The 21,777-nt window shown below is 45.0% G+C and overlaps 1 protein-coding gene across 2 annotated transcripts in view; it reads left to right on the top strand.

Annotated features, from left to right (window-relative positions):
- TSPAN11 (tetraspanin 11) overlaps nt 1-21,498 on the top strand; it is a 179,301-nt gene extending 157,803 nt beyond the window's left edge. Inside the window, exons 9-10 of one of the 2 annotated variants that reach the window (XM_030538484.1) lie at nt 15,981-16,089; nt 20,579-21,498. In XM_030538484.1, coding sequence (XP_030394344.1) covers nt 15,981-16,061 — 81 coding nt within the window. In that variant the 3' untranslated portion in view covers nt 16,062-16,089; nt 20,579-21,498. The remainder of the gene's footprint in view (nt 1-15,980; nt 16,090-20,578) is intronic. The other variant, XM_030538493.1, reaches the window with a different exon arrangement.
- Nucleotides 21,499-21,777: the final 279 nt, after the last annotated feature.

The raw sequence follows: 21,777 nt of genomic DNA, 5'->3' as shown, positions 1-21,777 counted from the left end.
GCCTCCATCTAAGAGAATGAACATTTTCCAAGATGTGCAAGTGCAGTTCTTACAAAGGGACATCTTGTAAAAGTCAATCTTGTGGCTTTCACAGCATTTAGGGACATTGGCTGGACACTTTCCGCCTTCCTCTAGTCGCTGCAGGAAGGGTAAAGCAACGGAGTGAAGGGGAGAAGAGAGCTGCTGGTGCTTCTGAAGGGTCAGGGCTGTGTAGAGAAGATAGTGGAGCTGCTCCTCTGGCTTGGGAGAGTTGAGAGGCAGCAGGTGGGACAATGCAGTGACACTCAGCTTATGAAGTGGTTTCATGCAAATCCCCATTTTCCTTTTAAGGAATGTCACTGTAGACAATATTGTGTTACTGCACCACAGAAGGTGAGGATTTAGTTGTATAAAAGTCAAGGGGCTAGATTCTCAAAACAATTTTAATTCTTTCTTCTTGCATGTCGGCTTTGCAAGAGGGCTTTCCAATACAAGGACTGGGAATTTTTCTACTACATTGAATCCACATGAGTCCCTCTCCACAGGTTTTCAGGTCCCAAAGTAGTGAAATCTCATAATAAATAAATAGCAGTAAGGCAACGTAGAAGACTGACAGATGGGTTTTGCTGCCCCTTAATGTCAGATCTCTATATGTCTTGACAAGAACATGGGTCCTTATCGATATGCTAGAGCAGGGTCGGCAACTTTTCAGAAGTGATGTGCCGAGTCTTCATTTATTCACTCTAATTTAAGGTTTCACGTGCCGGTAATACATTTTAACATTTTTAGATGGTCTCTTTCTCTGAGTCTATAATATGTAACTAAACTATTGTTGTATGTAAAGTAAATAAGGTTTTTTAAATGTTTAAGAAGTTTCATTTAAAATTAAATTAAAATGCAGAGCCCCCCGGACCAGTGGCCAGGACCCAGGCAGTGTGAGTGCCACTGAAAATCAGTTCACATGCTGCCTTCAGCACACGTGCCATAGGTTGCCTACCCCTGTGCTAGAGCCTGGACAACAGAGTCTTTCTTAGGACTTGTCTACACTCTTCCTGAATAACTCCATATGTAGACAAGCCTTTAGACAGACAGACAGGCAGACTGTCTCTTCTCTCTGCTAGTTTGTTGCACCATCTAAGCACTGCAGGGCACTATCTCCTTTTAACAACATAACTGTTTTCTCTTACAACATTTGATTTTCCTCACCAAAATAGTCTATTTTATATAGCTCTCCCTTTTTTAGTATCATTGTTGTCTAGAGTGAGTTCAGTTTTTCAATATTTCCACTGATGGAGCCTCAATGCCCTCTCATGGCAGCTGTTCCACTGTCAAATTGCTTTTTCAGAGAGCTTTTCTTTCTCACTAAGTGAAACTTGTTCCTTTCTATCTAAAGGCCATTACTTTTTATAATACAATTGTGGTTACTCTCAGTCTGAGACTTACCCCTCCTTTCTCTCTCTTTTTTTATCATTTATTTGCATAGAGCTCTCATATTACTCTCTCTTCATAAAAATATATTATGAAAACTTGTACTGACATGGGATTGACTCAGTCAATCAGAGTTCAGGGATTTTACACATTTATGGATGCACAGCTGTTGTTTTTCTCAGTTAGGCAGTTTCCTTCACTCTCATTGGTATATGTAGCTGATTTTGCATAATCATTTACAATTATATTTCCATCATTTTACAGTATGCAGATTCCTTCGCTCTGATTGGGTGACGGACATTTTTCTGTGGAGAATTTTCTCCCATAGTGTAAACATGAACATCTCTGTACTCTTGATTAGCTACTATAATCCCTCTGCTCTGGGTGGCCGCATACTCAGAATTTTCAAGCTCCTGGCCAGCCATCATGACTTTACATCAGTTTCTCATGCCTTTCAGTGTTTTGCTTGGATGTACATTTTCACTTCCCTATTAATGTTTTCTTTTTTTCTTTTGAAATTAGAAAAACCAAAATATAACACAGACAAGCAAAATGGGGTACGGTATCCTCTAGTTTGGAATAGCCTTGGTCTTTTCTTGAGACACCATTAAACTTAATTATTGTAATATTTAGCACTTTACATCTTCAAAGCTCTGGACAAATATAGCTCTTGGAGCCTAGCACAAATCTGTAGGCAGGTAAGTCCTATTCCCATTTAAAGATGGGAACAGATACATAAAGCCTGGATTTCATAGGTACTGAATACCAGTGGCTCCCACTGACTTCCTTTGGAGTTGTGGGTACACAGCACTTCTGAAAATCAGGCCCAGAGAGGTCAAGGGCTAAATTGTGCCTTTCAGGTACCGTCACTCCAAGATCAGGAGCTGTTAGGGTTCAGCCTTGAGTGATGCAGAGCCACAGTGCTCCAGGGAAAGCTCAGCGAGGCACAATTTAACCCCTGTTTCCTGATGTATAGGAGAAGTTTGCAGGCTGTATGTGAAAAACTCCCACAAGTCCACACATTAGTGATGTGCACTCTCCGGGCATGTTCACAAGGAGCAGTCTCCGCTCTCCCTCAAGTGCAGGAACTTCTGTTTTGACTGGCCTTTGTACAGGGCATGCAGGAGGCTCTGTCCACCCCTCCCTGCACACCCATGCAAGCCCAGTCACTGGTAATATGTGACTTTTTGCAAGATATACAGTGAGGCAAGTGAAGAGCTGCCATTAAAACACAAAAATGCCTGAAGCACAGTCCTATACACAGCCCATAGACTTTGAGGCCTTTCTGCGGTGGATGGATTACATGCAAGGTGTGGCTTTCAAAAAGAGCATTCAAAAACACTTCTGTCTGTGAGTCTGTGTGGGAGAGCAAGACAGAAAGAATAGAATGAAAAGAGAGAGAGAGATTTTGTGCTTGGTTTCAAGCACAACAGAAAAACAGTTCAATCCACACTCATTTTGCCTTGGAATAACCCATTCAAACCAATCCTTGTTTCTTGCCTGGAGTCACTGGTCTCAAAATGTTCGGAGCAACCTAGGCTATATCATGTAATGAATGACAGAGGTCTCGATAAGACGATGCAGACCATGGTGGAAATAACTCTTCCCTTTTAAACCTACACCTAACAGCTTTTTCTTTCTAGCTATGCTAAAATCTTCTCTGAAAATCATCAGCAAATGTAAAATGCCTTATTACAAAAAGGCAGCTTTGAAAATCTCAGATGAGAGAATTCACAAACCTGCTTCCCATTCATTTTAGTGGGAATTGGGCATCCAAATCCCTTAGGTCATGTTTAGAATCTCAAGTTAAATTTCCAAATTGTGCTGAATATTCCCAATAGCTGGGATAAAGGTGGCATTCAATTCAATACCTAGAAGCTCACTTGGCATGCTATTTTTAGGTCCAGACTCCATACCGCTGTCCAGGTTCCACTCTAGTGCAATTCTGTCATCCTGATGGCATAGCTACCACAGAACTTTACTGTGGCAGGGAGCCAGCTGTAAGACATCAGGCAAGTTTATTTGCCAGGGGTTTCTAAAATATTTGTATTTATTATTCACTGAATAGATGGAGGCATGTACTCTACTTAGGTGTGTGCACACTCAGCACACTAGAGCCAGAGTACTTTGCCTAGCAATACCCGAGGGGCAATGTTCATGCCCTGCAATACTAGCCCCTCCTCTGGCTCTGTAGGGGTGGTGCCACTGCAGTCCTCTCCATTCCTTCTCACTGCCCATGGCAAGAGTCAGAGCTCCGTGTGGTGGTTTCCTCCTTATGCTTTCGGTGTGAGAAAGTAGTTAGTAGTACCTTAGTTTAAGTGTCGTGTAGTGTAGTTATAGTAGTTGGCTGCCCTGTGCGATGCTTTCACCAGGGTTCAAGCATTGTCGTGCACGAGGGGGTCATCCCCAGCAGTGATCCCCACACAAAGTGCTTGTTGTGTCTCAGTGAAGACCACATTATAAAGCAGTGCTCCATCTGCAAGTTATTCACCAAGAGGACTCAGGTGGCAAGACATTTACGGCTGAAGCAGACCTGCTGGAACAGTCCAAGAGGTCCACGTCTGATCAGCAGTCACCTTCAGATCTGGCAAGTGATGCCACTCTGTGCTCAGGCTCTGGTGTTTCCCCCAAGAGGAAGAGGAGTCATTCTCCTTCCTCTTGTACAGGAATTAAGAAGACCATAAAACAAATTGGGACCATTCCAAGGCTTGGGGAGACTTCTCATTTTCTAAGAGGAGTGCTGGCTGGTAATGTTCTCCCTTCAGCACGTGGGACGGAGCAGGTCTGTCCCCACCCACTCCCCAGTACTGTGCTGAGAGCAGCAAGAACCCGTACCATCGACTCCGGTTCCAGCCATGGGGGCATGACGTTGATGACATCAGTACTGGTGTCAACTGTCTCCATGCTGGCAGTATACCAGGCGGCATCAGGCCTGCTTTGTGTCTCAGTCCCAGCCTCTACACTGGTTCAAGCGTTCACTGGTGCTGTGGCTTCTACCGCCTCATCCTCCATTGTGCCCTGCAGCTCGCACAACCCAGGCCTCAGACTGTGGAGTCGAGGCTGGCACAAGGCCCAGCACCAAAAGCCCCCTCGATGTTGGTGCATCCTTTGGCACTGTCATTGTCTTGTTGGCAGATCCCTTCGTTGAGTTTAGTACCACCCTTTGCCTTGGTACTGGCTCCTCTCCCAGCACTGGGTGGGAGTGTGTCTCATCCAGTACAACTGTTGTCTACCCCCTGTTCCTTTTTGGCACTGATGCCAACCTCATATTGGGCATCAGGTGAATGTGACCATTTGTTTGCCCTGTCAGGTCTGGCTCCCCCATCGTCACCAGAGAATCTCTGGGACACTCAAGATCCAGGTTGGGTCATCCTCCCCCTTGTTGTTAGACAGGCGCCAGAGATCGCCCTCAGATTACCATTGTTACTGAGAATGGCATCTGTCCTGTATTCAGGACAGGGACTCCTGGCCCAGTGCCAGCTGGCCACCAATGCCTTATCCATATGCCCAATGGCCTTCTTGGAATCCTTGGGATGCTCCTCAGTCCCTGTAGTCTCACTCCTTGATCCGCTCCAGAGCGAGATCACCAGTTTCACAGTGACTCCCTCTCCCAAACCATTTCAGCTGCAAGCAATCCCTAAGCCCATTTCTCCTGGACCTCCAGGAGTATTCAGACTAGATCCTGTAGTGTAGTGCAAGAACAGGACTATGGCTTAAATTCAGCCAGAGCTGTTCAGGACAGCACTCCGGTAAATATTTTCCCTTGACTCCAGCCTGATGCTATTGGTTTTCAGCCAGAGGCCTGCAGCCCTCTGGAGGACCACAAGCCAGTTTCAGGGGATCCACAGGGCTCTGCAAGGCTGAAGCCCTGAGACCTCCTACCTGCAGCTGAAGCCAGAGCCCCAAATGGGAGGGGGAATATGAGGAGCTTTGGGAAATACTCAGTAAGTCCTGAATAGGATCCATAGTTCGCTCAAGAAACTGCCTCCTTCTCCCTAGTTGACTCTACCATGCCGGAATTGTCTTATCCCTCTGCGCCTGAGGACTTTAAGGCATTACCGGACCTCCTGAGGTATAGGGTCACTACCTTGGGTATCCAAAGGCATAATCCCTGCAGAATACACATAAGAAACTGGATATTCTCCAATCATGAGCTCCTAGGAGAATAGCCCTCCCAATAAATGAAACTCTTTTGGAGCTTGCAAAGGCCCTGTGGAATACTCCAGCTGCATTGCCTCCCACAGTGAAACATTTGGAGAAGTGGTACTTCATTCCCATGCGGGGCTTTGAGGGTTACTACTCCCACCCAGCCCCTAACTCTCTGGTGGTAACAGCAGCAAATGACAGGGCACAACAGGGAAGGTATTAGTCCACCCCTAAGAATAAAGAGTCCAAGAGGGTGGATTTAATGGAGAGGAAGATTTATACCTCCTCTTCCCTGCAAATGTGCATCGCAAACCAGCTGGCGTTGCTCTCTAAATATGACTGTCAGTTGAGCAGCACGTCTAAATTCGTGAACAAGTTGCCAGAACTCTCAAGGGAAGGGGAAGAGTTTACGGCATTTAGTGCAGAAGGCTGTACAGTGGCAGTTAGCTCTGGCCATGGTGGATGCCACAGCCAGAATTATGGCATCAGCTGTGACCACGACGAGCACCTCATGACTGCAGCGTTCGGGCATTGCACTCAATGTGCAGCAGACCACTGAGGCCTTACCATTTGATGGCCAGGTTTTAGTTTCAGAAAACACTGACAAACCCTGCACTCTTTTAAGACTCCTAAGCTACTTTGCGTCTGTTGGGAGTATATACTGTAGCTGTGAGAAGATGCCACTCTACTGATCAGCAGCAGCAGTATTGCCTGCAGTGGTTTGTCAGACAGCCCTCCCTCCCTTATTGTACAGCAGCAGAACTACTCCAGGAAGGGCAATGGATCGCAGAGAAGAGCCTCTGGTTTTCGGTTTAACCAGCTGGCTCTTCCCCTCTCTCCCCCTAACATCCAGCAAATGCCCATTCTGCTGTGTGTCCAGGACAGCAATCCAGTGGGAACCTCTTCTCTGTCCCCCGTATTTGGGGACAGGCTGACTCATTTTTACAGTGTTGGGGCCTCAGTTACCATAGACAACTGCATCCTAAGCACCATCAGATGGGGTCATGCCATACATTTCTTCTACATCCCCTCTCTTCACCCCTTACCCCATTCCTCTTCGGGGACCCCTCTCATGAGACACTGCTCCTTGAGCAGGTTTAGTCTTTACTGGCTCTGGGGGCTGGAGGTGAGGTCCCCCAGCAGCATCAGGGACAGGCTATTCATGATATTTGCTGGTCCCCAAAGCCCAAGGGAGCAGTGAAACCTATTCTCAACCTCTGTGATCTGAACAAATACGTCAGATACATGAGATTCTGTATGGTCAACCTAGCAACTATCCTTCCTTCCTTGAATCACACTAACTGGGTTTGCTGCCCTAGATCTACAGGACTCTAATTTCCACAGAGTCATCCTTCTGAGCCACAGAAAGTTCCTCAGGTTTGTCATGGCTGCCTGGCACTAGCAGAACACCATGATGCCTTTCAGCCTGTCTTCTGCTCCCCAGGCTTATACCAAATGCATGATAGTGGTAACAGCATACCTCAGGAAGAGGTGAATTCTTATCTTCCCCTAGCTGGATGTTTGGTCACTGAGGGGACAGTCCAGAGGGGAAGTCCTCTGTAATGTCCACTTCACACTATGCCTGCTCAGTCGTTCAGGTCTCATCCTAAACAGTGGGAATTCAAGATCGGTTCCAACTCAAACAATCAAATTCAGTGAATCCCTGATAGACTCTACAAGTTCAAGAGCATTTCTGCCAACTGGGTGATTTGCCACCTATGTCTGGAGCTGCAGTCTCAACCCTCAGCCACAACCCATGTGCACCTGAGGTTGCTAGGCCATGTGGCTCCATGCATACAGGCAGTCCAATATGCCAGGCTTCACCCATGTCCCCTTCAGATGTGGCTGAAGTCAATCCATCATCTGCATCTTCATCCCTTGGACAGTGTGATCTCACTTCCTCTGCTGATCCTGGACTCTTTTATGGAGATGGATGGTTGCCAGGACGTTCCCTTTGTGCAGTCCCTACCAACCCGAACTCTTTGTCACCAGTGCCTCCTTAATAGGTTGGGGAGTGGATCTGAGATTCAAGGCCTGTGGTTGGAACAGGAAGCTTCTCTGCATATCAGTGGTCCTGGAGCTTCGTGCCATCAGGCCCTTTGAGATCACATCAGGGATTCAGCAGTGCATATCCTTGCTGACAATACCACTATGATGTATTATGTGAACAGATGCGGGGAGCACATTTCAATATGCTGTGTCAGGAGGCGATCAAGTTCTGCAGATTTGCATTGGCAAAAACATTGCTCCTGTGGCCAATCACTTACCTGGGATCCAGAATCACCTGGCAAATCACCTCAACAGAAATTTCTCCCTGAATCACAAATGGTCCTTGAAGCCCAGCATCTTGTGGTCCAGTTTTACAGTGTGGAGCATCCCAACAGCCAGCCTGTTTGCCACAAGAGACAAGAAGAAATGCCAGCTGTTCTGCTCCTGAGTTTTGCAATCTATATGATAAGCATTGCCTGGTGGACTGATTAAAGAACTGTGCGTCAGGAGCCCTAACCTGGCCCTAACACTCACCCTCTTTGTAACAGGTCACTTAGACGCTAAGCTCTGTAGGTCCAGGACTGTCTTTGTGTGTCTTGTAGAGCACTGAGATCATCATCAGTGCTTAACACATGATGGAGAGGATTCATTATTAATGTTCAGAAAGTGCCAGCATGTTTATACTACACTATGAGCCCAATTCCGCCACCCTCTCTCCAACCAGGGGAGCTGGTGAAAGTGATAATAGCGTGGCTTCTGCACATAGGTGGCTTGAAGCCTCCACCCCAACTCTGTCACATGTTGGTGTCTTCCCATTCCCACCTGCCATGATGCCTCCCAGTCAGCTACTCTGCACAAGTTCTCAAGTCAGTACTCCCGATCCACGTAGTATGGGATTTTCTAAAAGTACTCAGTGTTGGCCTAACTCTGCTCCCATTGAAGTCATTGATTACCATTGAGCAAGAGTTACGCCAAGGCTGAGCACTTTTTAAAATCCCACCCCAGAGTCAAATACACAGGGTAAGATGAAGGACGAATGGGCGCATCCTTTTCCCTTTCCCTTACTCCCTGGCTGCCAAGCCCTTCTTCTGCCTAATGCCACGACCTCACTGATACTTTCCACGTGCTCACCATGACACACGTGCCATATTGTCATTTTGGAAAGTGATGGTGCATCACTGACCAACCAGGAGGCTAGATGCTTAAATTTCAAGGCTGGCCCTCAGCTAACTTGCAATAAACAGCCATTGGAGCTATGTGAGCTCCTGCCACCTCACAGGGAGGGGCAGTTGGAGCACTCTCATCCCTGGCTGGAACATAAATGTTTTCATTGACAGTAGTGGCCCTGCATGAAGAAACATGCTTTGATGATGTAATGGGCCTTGGAGCTAGGAATTTACTGGATTCTTTGTATTGAGCAGTTTACATGTAAACCCCTGAAAACGGAGGCTGGGATTTTCAAAGGACCCAAAATGATTGAGGTGCCTAAATCCCACTGAAATCCCTTGGGATTTCTAAAGGACTTTCAATGGGATTTGGGCAGCTAACGGCCAGGTTTACATCTTAAAATAAAAATAAACACTTTAAGCTGAAATTGCTACTTTATTATTTCCCCAGGTATCTTTTAACCCCAGATTAAAATAAAATAGCATAAACCCTGACTCTGCCTGCAGGCCTTTGATATGCTGTGCTACACACTATGCATAGTCCTACAGCTGACAAACACATTAACTCAGTCAGATAGGGCCTGTGGTATTGTGCCAAGAGAGCATTATCAGGTGTAGTCCATTAGGGGGTGATGATTAAGAGGAAGGTTAATTATGTGATCTTATTTCAATTCCATTTCCATGAGACACGTCTCACAGCACCTCCTTACACTCCAGTGTGTTAACTACAGAGGCCTTCTAATAAGAATCAATCATTATTAAATAAAATGCTGCTTATGCCCCTCCGAGGCTCTATGTTTGATCTAGTTCTCCTTACTGTGTACCTGCTTCTGTGGCCCCATCAGTTCAGTTTTGGAGCCCTTCACAGACAATGGATTTATCCCCACAGCACCTCTGTGAGAAAGGGAAGCATCACACACCTCCTTTTACAGATGGGAAACTGAAGCATGGGTAGGTTACATGACTTGCCCAAGGTCACCCAGCTGGAAGTTTGACTAGAGCCACAAATAAAGTCCTGCTCTTTTGAGTAGAGCTGATTGAAAAATGTCCAGCAAAACTTTTCTGTCAAAAACTGCCAATTTCATGAAAACAAGTTTTGATAAAAACTTCATTGGGAAGGTGTCTCAAGTCCAGACTGCAGAAGGAAGGAGAAAGATGGAGGAGAAGAGAGATGGAAACAGACCCCTAAAGAACCTAAAAGGGGTTCCCACACTGTAGTATACGAGACATCTCTAGGGAATACACAGGCAAAATTGTGTAATGGTGGATTTTATTTATTATTTTATTTATTGCATTTTCATAATAGGCTACTCAGATGAAGCTATAAAACTCTGTGGGAATTAGTTATTTAAAACATGGTAGTTCATTTATTTCAAGATGTACCAGTGGGAACAGATACACAGAAATGCTGACATAGAGAGCCCTCACCTCCAGTCTCCATGCAGAGTGGGTTCAGTTGCCCAGCAACTGTCCAGTCTAACTGAACTCAGAACTTAGCAGGGGTGGGGATCGGTTGTATACATTGCACTATAACTATATCTATATGTAACAGTGAAATATGGACAAATGGCTAAACACAAGTAGTGTTAAGAAGAACACCCAAAGTATCATGAGGAGAAGGGTAGGGATATGCATGCAGCTTGTAGATCTGGAAAAGGATACACAATAAAAAAAAATTGGGAATCTCTGACGTATAGGTAAGGCACTCACTTGCAATGTAGGGGCCCAGGTTCAAGTCAGGCAGAGCAGGTACCTGAACTCATGGCACTCACCTGGGATGTGGAAGACCCAGGTTTTATTCCCTACTCTGCCTGATTTGGAGCAGGGGCTTCAACCTGAGTTCTCTACAGCCTAAGTGAGTGCCCTGAAACAGAAATCATTTTCCAGGCAGCCTTGTTACTGAGTCCCATTCCTGGGTCTTACCCACAAGTCTCCTTACTTTCCCTAGCTTGAACCTGGTTGGAGCAGCTGAATGTGTGTTCTGGGGCATCCTTCTCCCACATGCAGGTGGAAGAGACCAGCATGATGGAGATTGTGATTCTCAATCTTGTCCTTTCTCCATTAACCAATTTTAGTTTTTCTTCTTTTGAAACAGTTAGGTTTCAGACACAATTAGGCAGTGCAATTCCCACAGGAGCTTCCTCTGAACTTCAGCTCTGTGCAGTGTGATACAGGAGGGCCAGGGAGCTGTGGTAGAGGGGAATTATATAAACCCTAGGCTAATTAAGGTGTGGTTCCCTGTAGACTAGGGAGGGTTGCTACAGGTTAATTGGAGCACCTGTAGTCAATTAAGGCCCTGTTAGCAACCTAATAAAATCCCCCTGCTTCAGGCAGTCAGGGAAGAAGGAAAGAGGACTAGAGTTTGGAGGTGTGTTGTGAGACTTGAAAGATCAGGAAACTGGAGTAAGAGAGACCCTACCCAAGCAGGGGAGGGATCTTTCCCCCCCTCCCCCCTGTGTTTAAGGTCTGAAGATACCCCACCCAAGGGGGAAGAGGGTAAGAACCTACAGGGGTTGAGAGGGCCTGGGGCTCAGAATAAGGAGCAAACCCAGACCTCTTCCCTCCTTTACCACCTTCCTGGGCCACTAGTGGGGCCCTTGGCACACCAAGAGCAGGGGCAAGGGGTGGTTTCTTAGCCCCCACCAAGAAAAGTGCAGGACCCACCACACTGCATTGGCCATCTTGTCACAGCACACAGCTTCATTAGTGTCTTCTTGGTGATTGTAGACAGGCCACTGGGACAAATGAGAGGAGACTCTAGAACATATGGGTGGAAGAGTCTTCTGCACACTCTTAGACTAATCACAATCTGCCGTGCACATAGGAAGTGTCTTCAGTCTTTTTAATTTAGTGGGTGTGCAGCTTGGAGGGATTTTCCAATCACCATAATTTAAAATATTGATCATTCCACTTAACTCTTTCACTCTGCCTTTGTTTCCTCTTCTTATTGATGCCTCTCCACTGTTACCTGTCCTGTCCATTCTGTACAAGTATTTTTTTGCCTGCCCGACATACAGCATCATGCTAATAGGCAGCTAGAGCAAAGAAGCAGGAAGTGGAACTCCAGAATTCTATCCCTGCCTCTGCCATGGTTGTGCTTGTGTGACTTTTGGCAAGTCACATAACATCTGTGCCTCCGTTTGCTCAGTAAAATGGAGATAATTGCAATTAAAAACCCGCAGCTGGCCTGTGCCAACTGATTTGGGCTCACAGAGCTTGAGCAAAGGGTTTGGTTAATCCTGCAGGGTCCTAGAGCTTGGTCTGCAGCCCAAGCCCAAATGTCTACCCTGCAATTAAACAGCCCCTTAGCCTGAGCCTCACGAGCTCAAGTCAGCTGGCATTTGCCAGCCACAGGTTTTTAATTGCAATGTAGACATACCCTAGGTCACTTTTAAAAGTAGAACTTTGACTTAAGCGCTTTTGAGACTTTTACCTTGTATATGTACCTTCTTTATGATCTCTTTGGGCTTATCAGGTATTAGCTGGACTGAACATGTGTTCGCTGCACTTTTTGTGTATTGTTTCCTGTCAATACAGCACTCTGCTAATGTTCCTATGTTTTGGATTTACTTTTATTTTTAGGAATCAATCCTGTTAACGTAGGAGTGCATTTGGGATCTGTTCCGGTATGACCATCTGTTTGCTCGTTTCTTCCTGTTTATCACTATATAACTCATCCACTCATTTTCAGCTTTAGAGGGTGCTTCCATTCCTGCTATGCACTGAAGGCAAAATAAAAATCAGTGCCATTCACCTGCTTACTCCATTACACTTATGCAAACTTCGTTTTCTCCTACTTTCCTTGGTGATAACTAGAGCCATGCAAAAGTAGAGGGGGGTGGGGTGCTTCAGTTTAAAAATTTCACCATTTTCATTACAGGCAGTTTTGTGTAACTGAAAATTCATTTCTCTGCAAAATATTGAGCGCGTCTGGTTTGCACCCTCAGAAATTTCAGCAGTCGTGGAATAGTAGCTGTCTGATTTTCTTCTTTTGCACATTGTAAGTGGGGAAAGAGGGCAGGAAAGAGTGAAATATAGGGCGCTACTACTGCTGACTCTCCCATCTCCCTTCTTTCTGCTCCAAGTTTTTTTCTGTCAAAGCTGACCCAGCAATGCTCATACATAAATAGCCAGTGGTTTGACCCCTGGGCCGCATGCCTGTTGAGATTTAGAGCTAGATTGTCACTTCATGACCTGTAGCATGTTGTTCTGCTGCCCCACAAGCAACCTGGGAAAAAGTGTGACTCAAAGACTCACAATCTGTCTCCCAGACTCTCCTCTGCTTTCAGGAAGAAGGACATTGCATCAGGCCTATATTTGGCATGCTGGCCAGCTATACAAGCAAGCACATTAGCATTAGAGCCAAAGTTATGTACAGTCCCCAGCCCCTCTTACCCACCTGTGCAGGGGGAGAGGTAGCCATTCTGTGAAGTTTGATTGCCCTCTCTTGCTTCAATTAGTGCTACGGGTAGTCCACACAAATACACTCCCCCTTACTTGCTTGCATAGCCATGTTGAGCCCTTAACAAGTTGTGTTCTGTGTCCATTGAGAACAACAATAAATCAAGTGCCATTGTTTGTTTGTAACCAACTTTTCATTTAAACAAGAAGGCCATGAAGTGTTTACGCCAAGCAGGGACTAGATCAGAAGAGGTGAGCTTACCTCAGGAGCAGGCGAAGTAAAAGAGCAGTCAGTGTTCAGATGCGGAAGTGTATTCACAATTGTACTTACTGTAAAGCACCTGCAACAGCAGCAAATCTGGCCCCTTCCTTACCAGGACACCATAATGTCCTCATGCCTTAGGCCCAGCACACGCACAGTGAGAGGTGTGACTACAACAAAAGAATAAATTCACATAGTGGCAAAGTTACAGACCTTCTGAGCTGATTTGCAACCAAGCTCACTTTTCAGTGCTGAATATGTGCAGGCAAAGTATTATTGCATGCGCCCTCTATGCTCAATTATACGCTGCACTGAGCATATGCTCTGCTCACGTATTGGGGTGAGATGCATAGTTTAAGTTCTCTGTATACCCACTGGTTGTTAATGTTGGCCACCATTTCCCACTGCTTCGTTGTGAACCTCAAAAACTGTCTTTTTCTCCATTAAATAAGTCTCACTCTACTTCTAGCAAGTTTTTTTTTTAAAGAAAAAGGAAAAATAACCCTGTTAACTGCTAATGTTTCTCATTTCTTGTTTCAAATATTTTGCAGCACTCTAGTTATATGGGAAAGTCATAGTCTAGGGCTTATTCTAATTCAGTTCAGCCACCTCACTCTTGCCCTCCAGTGGCTTATCATCCAGAAATGGCAATGGATGATAACCCAGGGAGTTTTCAGGAGCTCTTCTGATTTGTCACGCATCATGGATAAGGTCTTTCGCAGCTTGATATCTGCTACCATGCACTCTGCAGACCCATGGCTTTTCTAATCCAATCAACAAAGGAGTGTTCAAACTGATAAGAATGAACAACAGACAAGGAAGCATACAAAGCACAATCAAGCTCAGTAGGACCTTTACTTATCCCTTATTTTTGCCTCCACTGAAGTCTAAATAAAGGCTTAATGCCTTGTATAATACAGCGTCACTCTGCTTCTGCCTTTCTGTTGTTGACCTCTCAAGTTCAAGCTCACATCCAAAATCAGGGTTGTAGATTAGAAGGAGGCAGGTCCTCTTACATCACTGATATGCACGTTTCTTTTATTCTGCATGCCTAACAATCGTTTAGGAGGATGGTGCATTCCATTCTGTTTTAATTCTCATGAAGTTTTAATATTCATTTTAAAAGGTTACCCTTTGTCCCCACAAAACACTTGGTTTGCAGCACATGATGTTTTCTCATGCTTTTTTACAGCTGCCTAAATACAGTGCTAGTCTGTTAATCTGGAAGAGTTCTTTCGTGTGGAAGAAACAAGCTCTATGCTCATTTGATGCCAAAGCTGAACGTGAATGCACTTGTGTGATATTTTTTATGAATTAACCATAGCTCTCTTTTCCAAGGAAGGACAGTTGCTGCTTTAATGGTGCATGCACTATGGTCCCTCATTATGGTCCACTGATGTTAACAGGAGTCCTTCCATCAACTAAAATGGACTTCAAATGAGGCCTATATACCTACCTAACCTATAGCAGGCATTGCAGCCATGAAAGTGGCACTAAATAGGCCCAGTAAGGAGTGGAGAAATGGGTTCTATCCAGACAACTTGCAAGAAATACAGTACTTGATTTCATAAATCTCAACATTGTCTGGCTTCTGTTCAAGTAGGGAATTATTTTCTTCATATTAAATAAAATTTAATTGATTTTTTTTATTTTTCAAGTGGCAGAAAGAAGCCAAAGATTGTATCTTGGGTAGTCAAGTGAGAGAGAACTTCCAGGCAATTAGTTTAGGTTCCCACTGTTCTCTCTAAGGAATAGCTTATCTACAGAGAAAGCAGTAGGATTTAAGAAAATAATATTGTACAGCTTCAAAAACCTAGTTACAGTAGAGCAGTGGCATTCAAACTTTTGTATGGTGACCCCTTTCACACAGCAAGCCTCTGAGTGTGACCCCCACCCCTTATAAATTAAAAACACTTTTATAATGGCATTAAATATATTTAAATACTGGATGCAAAGCGGGGTTTGGGATGGAGGCTGACAGCTTGCAATCGCCCCCCCCCATGTAAAAACCTCACTACCCCCTGAGGGGTCCCGACCCCTGGTTTGAGAACTCCTGCAGTAGAGCCTTGCTCATTTGTGCTAATGACTGCACGGTTGAGAATAACTGACTTGTGCAAATTAAAACCAGCCTCTCTGATACCCTTACTCACATTGAGTAACAGCTTACTGCTCAAGCCGTCCCATTGAAGTCAATTCAGTGATTCATATGCTTAAAGTTAAGCGTGTGTTCAAGTGCTTTGTTGGATGGGAACCTTTGTGTGGTTCTGCTGTACTGCAAATGAATTTGTATTGATTTTGAAGACTGAATGATTTAAACTCTAGAAACAGCTGCTCACTATTTTAATTTCCTTATTTTATCATCAGAGGGTGAAAACGTTTGACAATCCCGCTGTTTTCAAATATACAGATATGTGAAGGAAAAGCCCAAATTGCTGCTTTCCTGTGGTCAGCTCCAATTCTTGTCATGAGGAAATTAGAGATTGTGTCATGTGCTAATTTGGAATGAATAGGGGGCAGCTAGTTCAATCCTTCGACATTATTGTACTGAGCTAATCTGTTCAAGGCAATCTAACTTGTTTTCCTGATTGTTTTTGTTTATGGTGTACTAGCTGCTTGGTGCAGGCCTGACTGCCTATTTTAACTATATCCTCTATAAGGAAGAGGAAGAAGATGCGTATTCTGTAATGTGACTGGTTAGCTGCCTTTACCCCTACTATGGTATGGTGTGTGTGTGGTATTCTTTTAAATGCATGCCTGGGAATGCTCTTGTGGCTTGTGACCATCTTGCATGAGTCTTTTTGTTTTTCTTGTGTGTTTGGTAAAAGGCTGTCAGCTCTTTCTGCACAGCACAACCTATAACTGAAAGGCGGGCTTGCAATGGCTTTGCATGTGATTTGCCTGCCTTTGTGGAGTTGTTTAAGAGCAAATAAGCACTAAGGATGTTAAATGTTTGTAGAACATAACATAGGGCCTAATCTTGCAAACCCATCCTTCCAAGACCAACCCTTACATGAGCCGTTCCACTGAAGTCAATGGGTCTACAGTGGCTCCCTTTTACTTTTTATTAGCTTTTGTAGCTAGCTAACAGTACAGCAATGTTAGTAGAATTCTCCAAGTATTCCTTTTGCTATAGGGAATACGGCAGTAAAGTTACCTAATTGCAAAGGCCAAGAGCTTAGCAGGATTCCAAAAAAAGGATCGGATGTTTATACAGATAATGAGAAGAACCAGTTACATTAGATAGGAGGATAAAATAAATTACAAGGGATATAAACCTTCATGCTTAGAAATTTTCCCTATGAGCTGATTATTCCTTAATTGTCCTTTACAGAGTTTCTCGTATCTTCCTTGGAATTACTGTCAGTGACAGAATATTGGGCTAGATATACCACTGGTCTTATTTTGTATCCCAGTTCATATGGGAGAAATCCTGATCCCACTGAAGTCAGAGACAAAGCACCCATTAACTTCAGTGGGGTCTGGATACAACCTTATGTTCATACAAATGTTTAAGGCCACTGTTCTCTTTTAAGTAGGGATTACTCATTGCAGGATTAGGCCCTAAACAAAGACAAAATCTCTTCAATTACTAGCAAAATTAATTTGATCAAAACAATGTTATTGGTGTCGGTAGAACTGGAATAGATTTTCTGCAATTGTCTAATTTTTACTATGAGTTTAATTTTTGTTTTATATTCAATTGCCATAAGGCCTGATTTTTATTAACACTAAGGCCCCTTCACACCCCTCTGGCTGGGTAAAAGGGCCTTAAAGTGGGAGTAAATAATAATAATAGGGCCTGTAATCATCCTTAGTGACATAGTCCAGTTGGAAATGTCAGTAGTAATATAAATATAATGTCTTGATATTTTTCAGATAATTCTAAGTGTTGTATCCCACTGATTGATCTTGATCAGTTGTGCAGGGATTCTAGAAATATGGGTAGGAATCATACATAAAACTCAGAGGAGGAAAGGAAAAAAGTGAGGTATTTAAAGAAGAATTTGTACTGAAACTCTTGTGTTGGGATGAGACCCACCCAATTCAGTAGACTCCATCCCAACACGAGTTTCAGTAATACAAATAACAACAAAGTCATGGCACCAGCAGTAATCAGTTGTGTGCCATTTTTCAACCCAGTGGTGAGTGGAGCCATCTCTGATCGCCAGGACTAGACCTCAGTCTGAAATCTCTCCTGCAACAAACAGATCTTTTTGTTATTTCTGTTTAGAGCCAAGCCTCTGTGTTGAGTCTAGCAGCACTTTCGGGTTTGTGGGCCTGATTTTCATATACACGAAGGCTGCTCTGCAGCAGAGAGAGACCTTAAAGGGTGAATAAATGACATTTACTCTCACTCTAAGCAGGGGCGGCTCTAGCCATTTTGCCACCCCAAGCACGGCGGCACGCCATGGGGGGCGCTCTGCTGGTCGCTGGTCCCGCAGCTCCAGTGGACCTCCCGCAGATGTGCCTGCGGAGGGTCCGTTGGTCCCGTGGCTCCGGTGGACCTCCCACAGTTGTGCCTGCAGATGCTCCATCGAAGCCGCAGGACCAGCGGACCCTCCGCAGGCACAACTACGGGAGGTCCAGCGGAGCCGCCTGCTGCCCTCCCAGCAACTGGCAGAGTGCCCCCCGTGGCATGCTGCCCCAAGCACGCGCTTGGTGTGCTGGGGCCTGGAGCTGCCCCTGACTCTAAGGCCAGTTTCCACTCCTAGAGCTGTATAAAGTGGCTTTGGTGTAAATGAGAATGAGACCCAATGTGTTTACTGTGCACTGTCAGACTAGTAATAAGCTGTCTTGTCTGTGAGTTGGTGGTAGAGGTTTTGCAGCTCCCTCCCTTGCTCTGTTGACAGACCCCCCCTTGTCATAGAACTGGAAAACAAGCACCTGCTTCAGCTTCATGGAGATGTTCTGTTTAAATGACCTGCCAAGAGAGTCTGACTGCAATTAAGTCAAGATATGACCCAAAGCCTTATTAGTAGAAGCAGCTGAGGCAGAAAATGGACGTGACAGCAGATCCACATGCACTGCACGCACATTCAGAGGCGAATGCCCTGCTTTAGCAAATGAGCAAACTCGATGAGATTCTCTTGCATTCAAGATGAAATTTGCCCCAGAGCAGAGGCAGCCACTTCAGGGCCCCCACATTACTGAAGTGATGCATAATGGAGTAGAGATCTGGGCCACATGCAGTGGGACTAATGGAGTCCTGCTGGGAAGGGGCAGACTGGGAGGGTGAGCCATGCCAGAGGAGCAGACTTCGTGCTCAGCACAGTGCTCATCGCTGCAGGGTCCACCTGCAGCGGGCTGGCCAGAAAGTCCCATTCAGGTCAGGTCCTCTGGTCCTTTGCCCCACAGAGGACTGCATAAGGCCCAGTGGTGGCTACCAGGACTGAGGCAACTTTTGTGGAGCATCTCCTCAGCTGCCCCATAGTTTGGGGAAGAATATTCCTCCCCACCCCAAATCTGCCCTATGCCTCGGCTAGCTGCAGAGAACAGGTGCTGGGACCTGGATTTGTGCATTTGCACCAAATCTCCTCCTCGAAGTCAATGAAAATTTGTCATCGATGTCTGCAGGATCAGGATTTGGCCCCATGGGTTTAAGTGGTGTGTGTGGCCTGGCCTGGGTCCTCTGCATTTGGCTGATTTACAGCTCAGAAATGCAGTAAAGCTCAAAATATCATTTGCACCTTTGCTTGTTTGCCAAGCTCCAAGACCAAAATTCTGCCTCTACTTTCCTCTTAATGACCTTCCAACTACCTAACCTAGCTCTGGTTAGGCTTCTGTATATGTTCTGCCTAAACACAGGCAAGACTTGATTTGAACCAGTTGGGATTTTTTTGCCTAATCTCTGCAGTTCTTCATTAATCTACATCTCTGGAGATATCCAGAGTTCTGACAATATAGTCAGTGCTTAAGGAACAATCAGATTGTTCTCATAAATTAAATGAGACTGATTGTGGGGGTGGTTAAATCATTTTCAACTTTGGAAATACTCCTCTTTTCAACTAATTTTGGCCGGCAGCATGAAATGTCTCAGTCATCCAAGAAGAAAGCAGTAGGGTCAGGGGGGTGAAAAGGAGAAAGCCAGAGGAGCGCATACAACACCTGAAAATATATTTTCATTACCAACTGTCAGCACGGGAACTATAAATAGAATGGTGATGTTAACATTCTGGAGCATGGAAAAATCTGCCAGAAATTAACCTACTGTAACAAACAAGACAAAGGTGAGAAAAAAACTGCTGAGGAGATGGATGCAAAGGACTCCAGTCAGGACACAGATGCTGTCTTTGAGAGATCTGTCGACATGGCTCTCCTTGACAGGGCCTGATCCTGCAAGCCTCCCCCTGCTCCCCCAGCACCAATGGAAATCTAATGTTGAGGGACAAGGATTAGGTGGTTGGTGCTTCTCTTGTCCCACTTCGAAAGGAAATAGCTGACATGATGATGTGTTGGGGGCAGGACAGCACCTATGTTTTGTGCAAAGTAGGACAGGCAGGACACCATCCAGCCTCATCCTACCTGTGACTGGACGCCTAATCTCTGTACACCAACAATATTCCCCAAGTTGCCAAGCAATGGCAAAGGCTGATCCGATGCAGAGTGCAGTGAGCAAAGTGTAGGGGGAAGAGCTGGTCTCCAGCACAGTGTGTCAGGCCCAACTGCAGATGGACAGGAAGAAGCTGAGAAGGGAACATGGCCCTAAGAGTGCTGGGAGAGCAGATGGTCAAACTCACAGTGGCAGCAGGATCAGACTTATTGACTTCAGTGGGAGTGGTAGCGTTCAGAGCCTCCCAGAATGTGCTTGGCACCTCGCAGAGGTGCATCTCAACAAGCCGTACCTTTACCAGAGCCATCAATTGTCTGGCAGCAGGAAGAAGGGCCCCTGGATGTGCAGTGAGCTTGGGCCTAAAGTCCACCCTTGTGGTGGGCACAGAAATCAGGCATCATAAGAGCTTGTGTTGTTCTGTATAAGAAATCTTTGTTGTTGACCTTTTAGAGTTCTGTTTGTCAATACAGTATTAATGGAAAAACACAATCCATATCTGACTGAATGGAAATTTGATTATTATGCAAATAAAAAGCCCTTTTAAAACATTTTCTTTTGGTTCAATGAAATTGGATAAGCTCTGCTACTATGCATTACTGTTTTCCATCCACTACTGACGTGGTACAATAATTTATTTTTGTTTTGTTTTAAACACAGAGCTGTGGGATGATTTTTACGTGCTGTCTACACAGAAGAATTAAAATGGACTCTTACTGAAGACTAAAAGTCTCCGCTCTCTTTGCCTTAATGCACAATCTAGAGAAGCAATATTTCAACGTGTATCAGTATTACCTGTGCATGCTTAATGGGCCATATTTATAGCCTCCTTCTCTGTTCATGTTGATATGCCTTAAATTGAGATAAATTTTAGCAAGGTCACTGCCTGGAACACTTTCCAATCCACCTTGAAATAATTCTTAACTGAGAAGAGAAAAATATTTTTATTGTTTTTTGGTACAAGTTTTTTTTGGTAAAAGCGTTACTACTCTTATGCAGTATGATTTGTAAAGACTTTCTTTTGTAGCTCCACAATCAGTATTGTGTGGTAACAGGGCATCCTCTGCATATTCATCCCAGATTTTCTTAGTTTAACAGAAATATCTTCATGACTATAGGATATTTTAACTCAAGCAACTAGCTGTATTTTTTTAAATGAAGGGATTTTTTAGATTTCATAACTGTCAATGTTTTGCTGTTTAGTATTTTTTTTCGATCTGTGTCTGTCTCCCCCTCCCTCAGGTCCAATTGAAGCTGCATTTCAGTCCCAGCACCTTTTGTTTCAGATAGAGGGTAACAGACTGGCCCTGCTGCCAGAGCTGCACCAGGAACAGCCCAGCAGAGGGTACTAGATGAGTAGCCTGGGTGCATTTCAGCTAGATTTGATTTAGAACAGTGGTTCTCAGACTGGAGGTTGGGACCCCAGAGTAGGCCATGACCTCATTTTTATGGGGTTGCCAGGGCTGGCTTGGACTTTCTGGGGCTTGGGGCTGAAGCCTGAGGTGGGGCCGAAGTCTGGGTGGTAGGGCTCTGTCAAGTATAATTCCCAATTCTGGACCTTAGCGTCCAAAATATGGGTACTAGCATGAATTCCCCTAAGCTTAATTACCAGCTTAGATCTGATAGGCTGCCACCAATCAGGAATTTTTAGGGCCTGATATCCTCTGGTCCCCCCAAAACCTTCCCTGGGGACCCCAAGTCCCAGATTCCCTGAGTCTCACAACAAAGGGGAATAAACCATTTCCCTTCCCCCTCCTTTCTTCCTCCCAGGTCCTTCCCGGCCTGGGAACACTAGGAGATCGCCTGATATCAATTCCTTGAAACACAACACAGAGAGATCAAGTTTCTCTCTCCCCCTC

The sequence above is a fragment of the Gopherus evgoodei genome, chromosome 1, assembly GCF_007399415.2.
Source record: "Gopherus evgoodei ecotype Sinaloan lineage chromosome 1, rGopEvg1_v1.p, whole genome shotgun sequence".
In the NCBI taxonomy this organism is placed as follows: Eukaryota; Metazoa; Chordata; order Testudines; family Testudinidae; genus Gopherus; species Gopherus evgoodei.
Note: the sequence above shows the minus strand (reverse complement) of the source record. Positions and strands in the feature narration are given on the sequence as shown.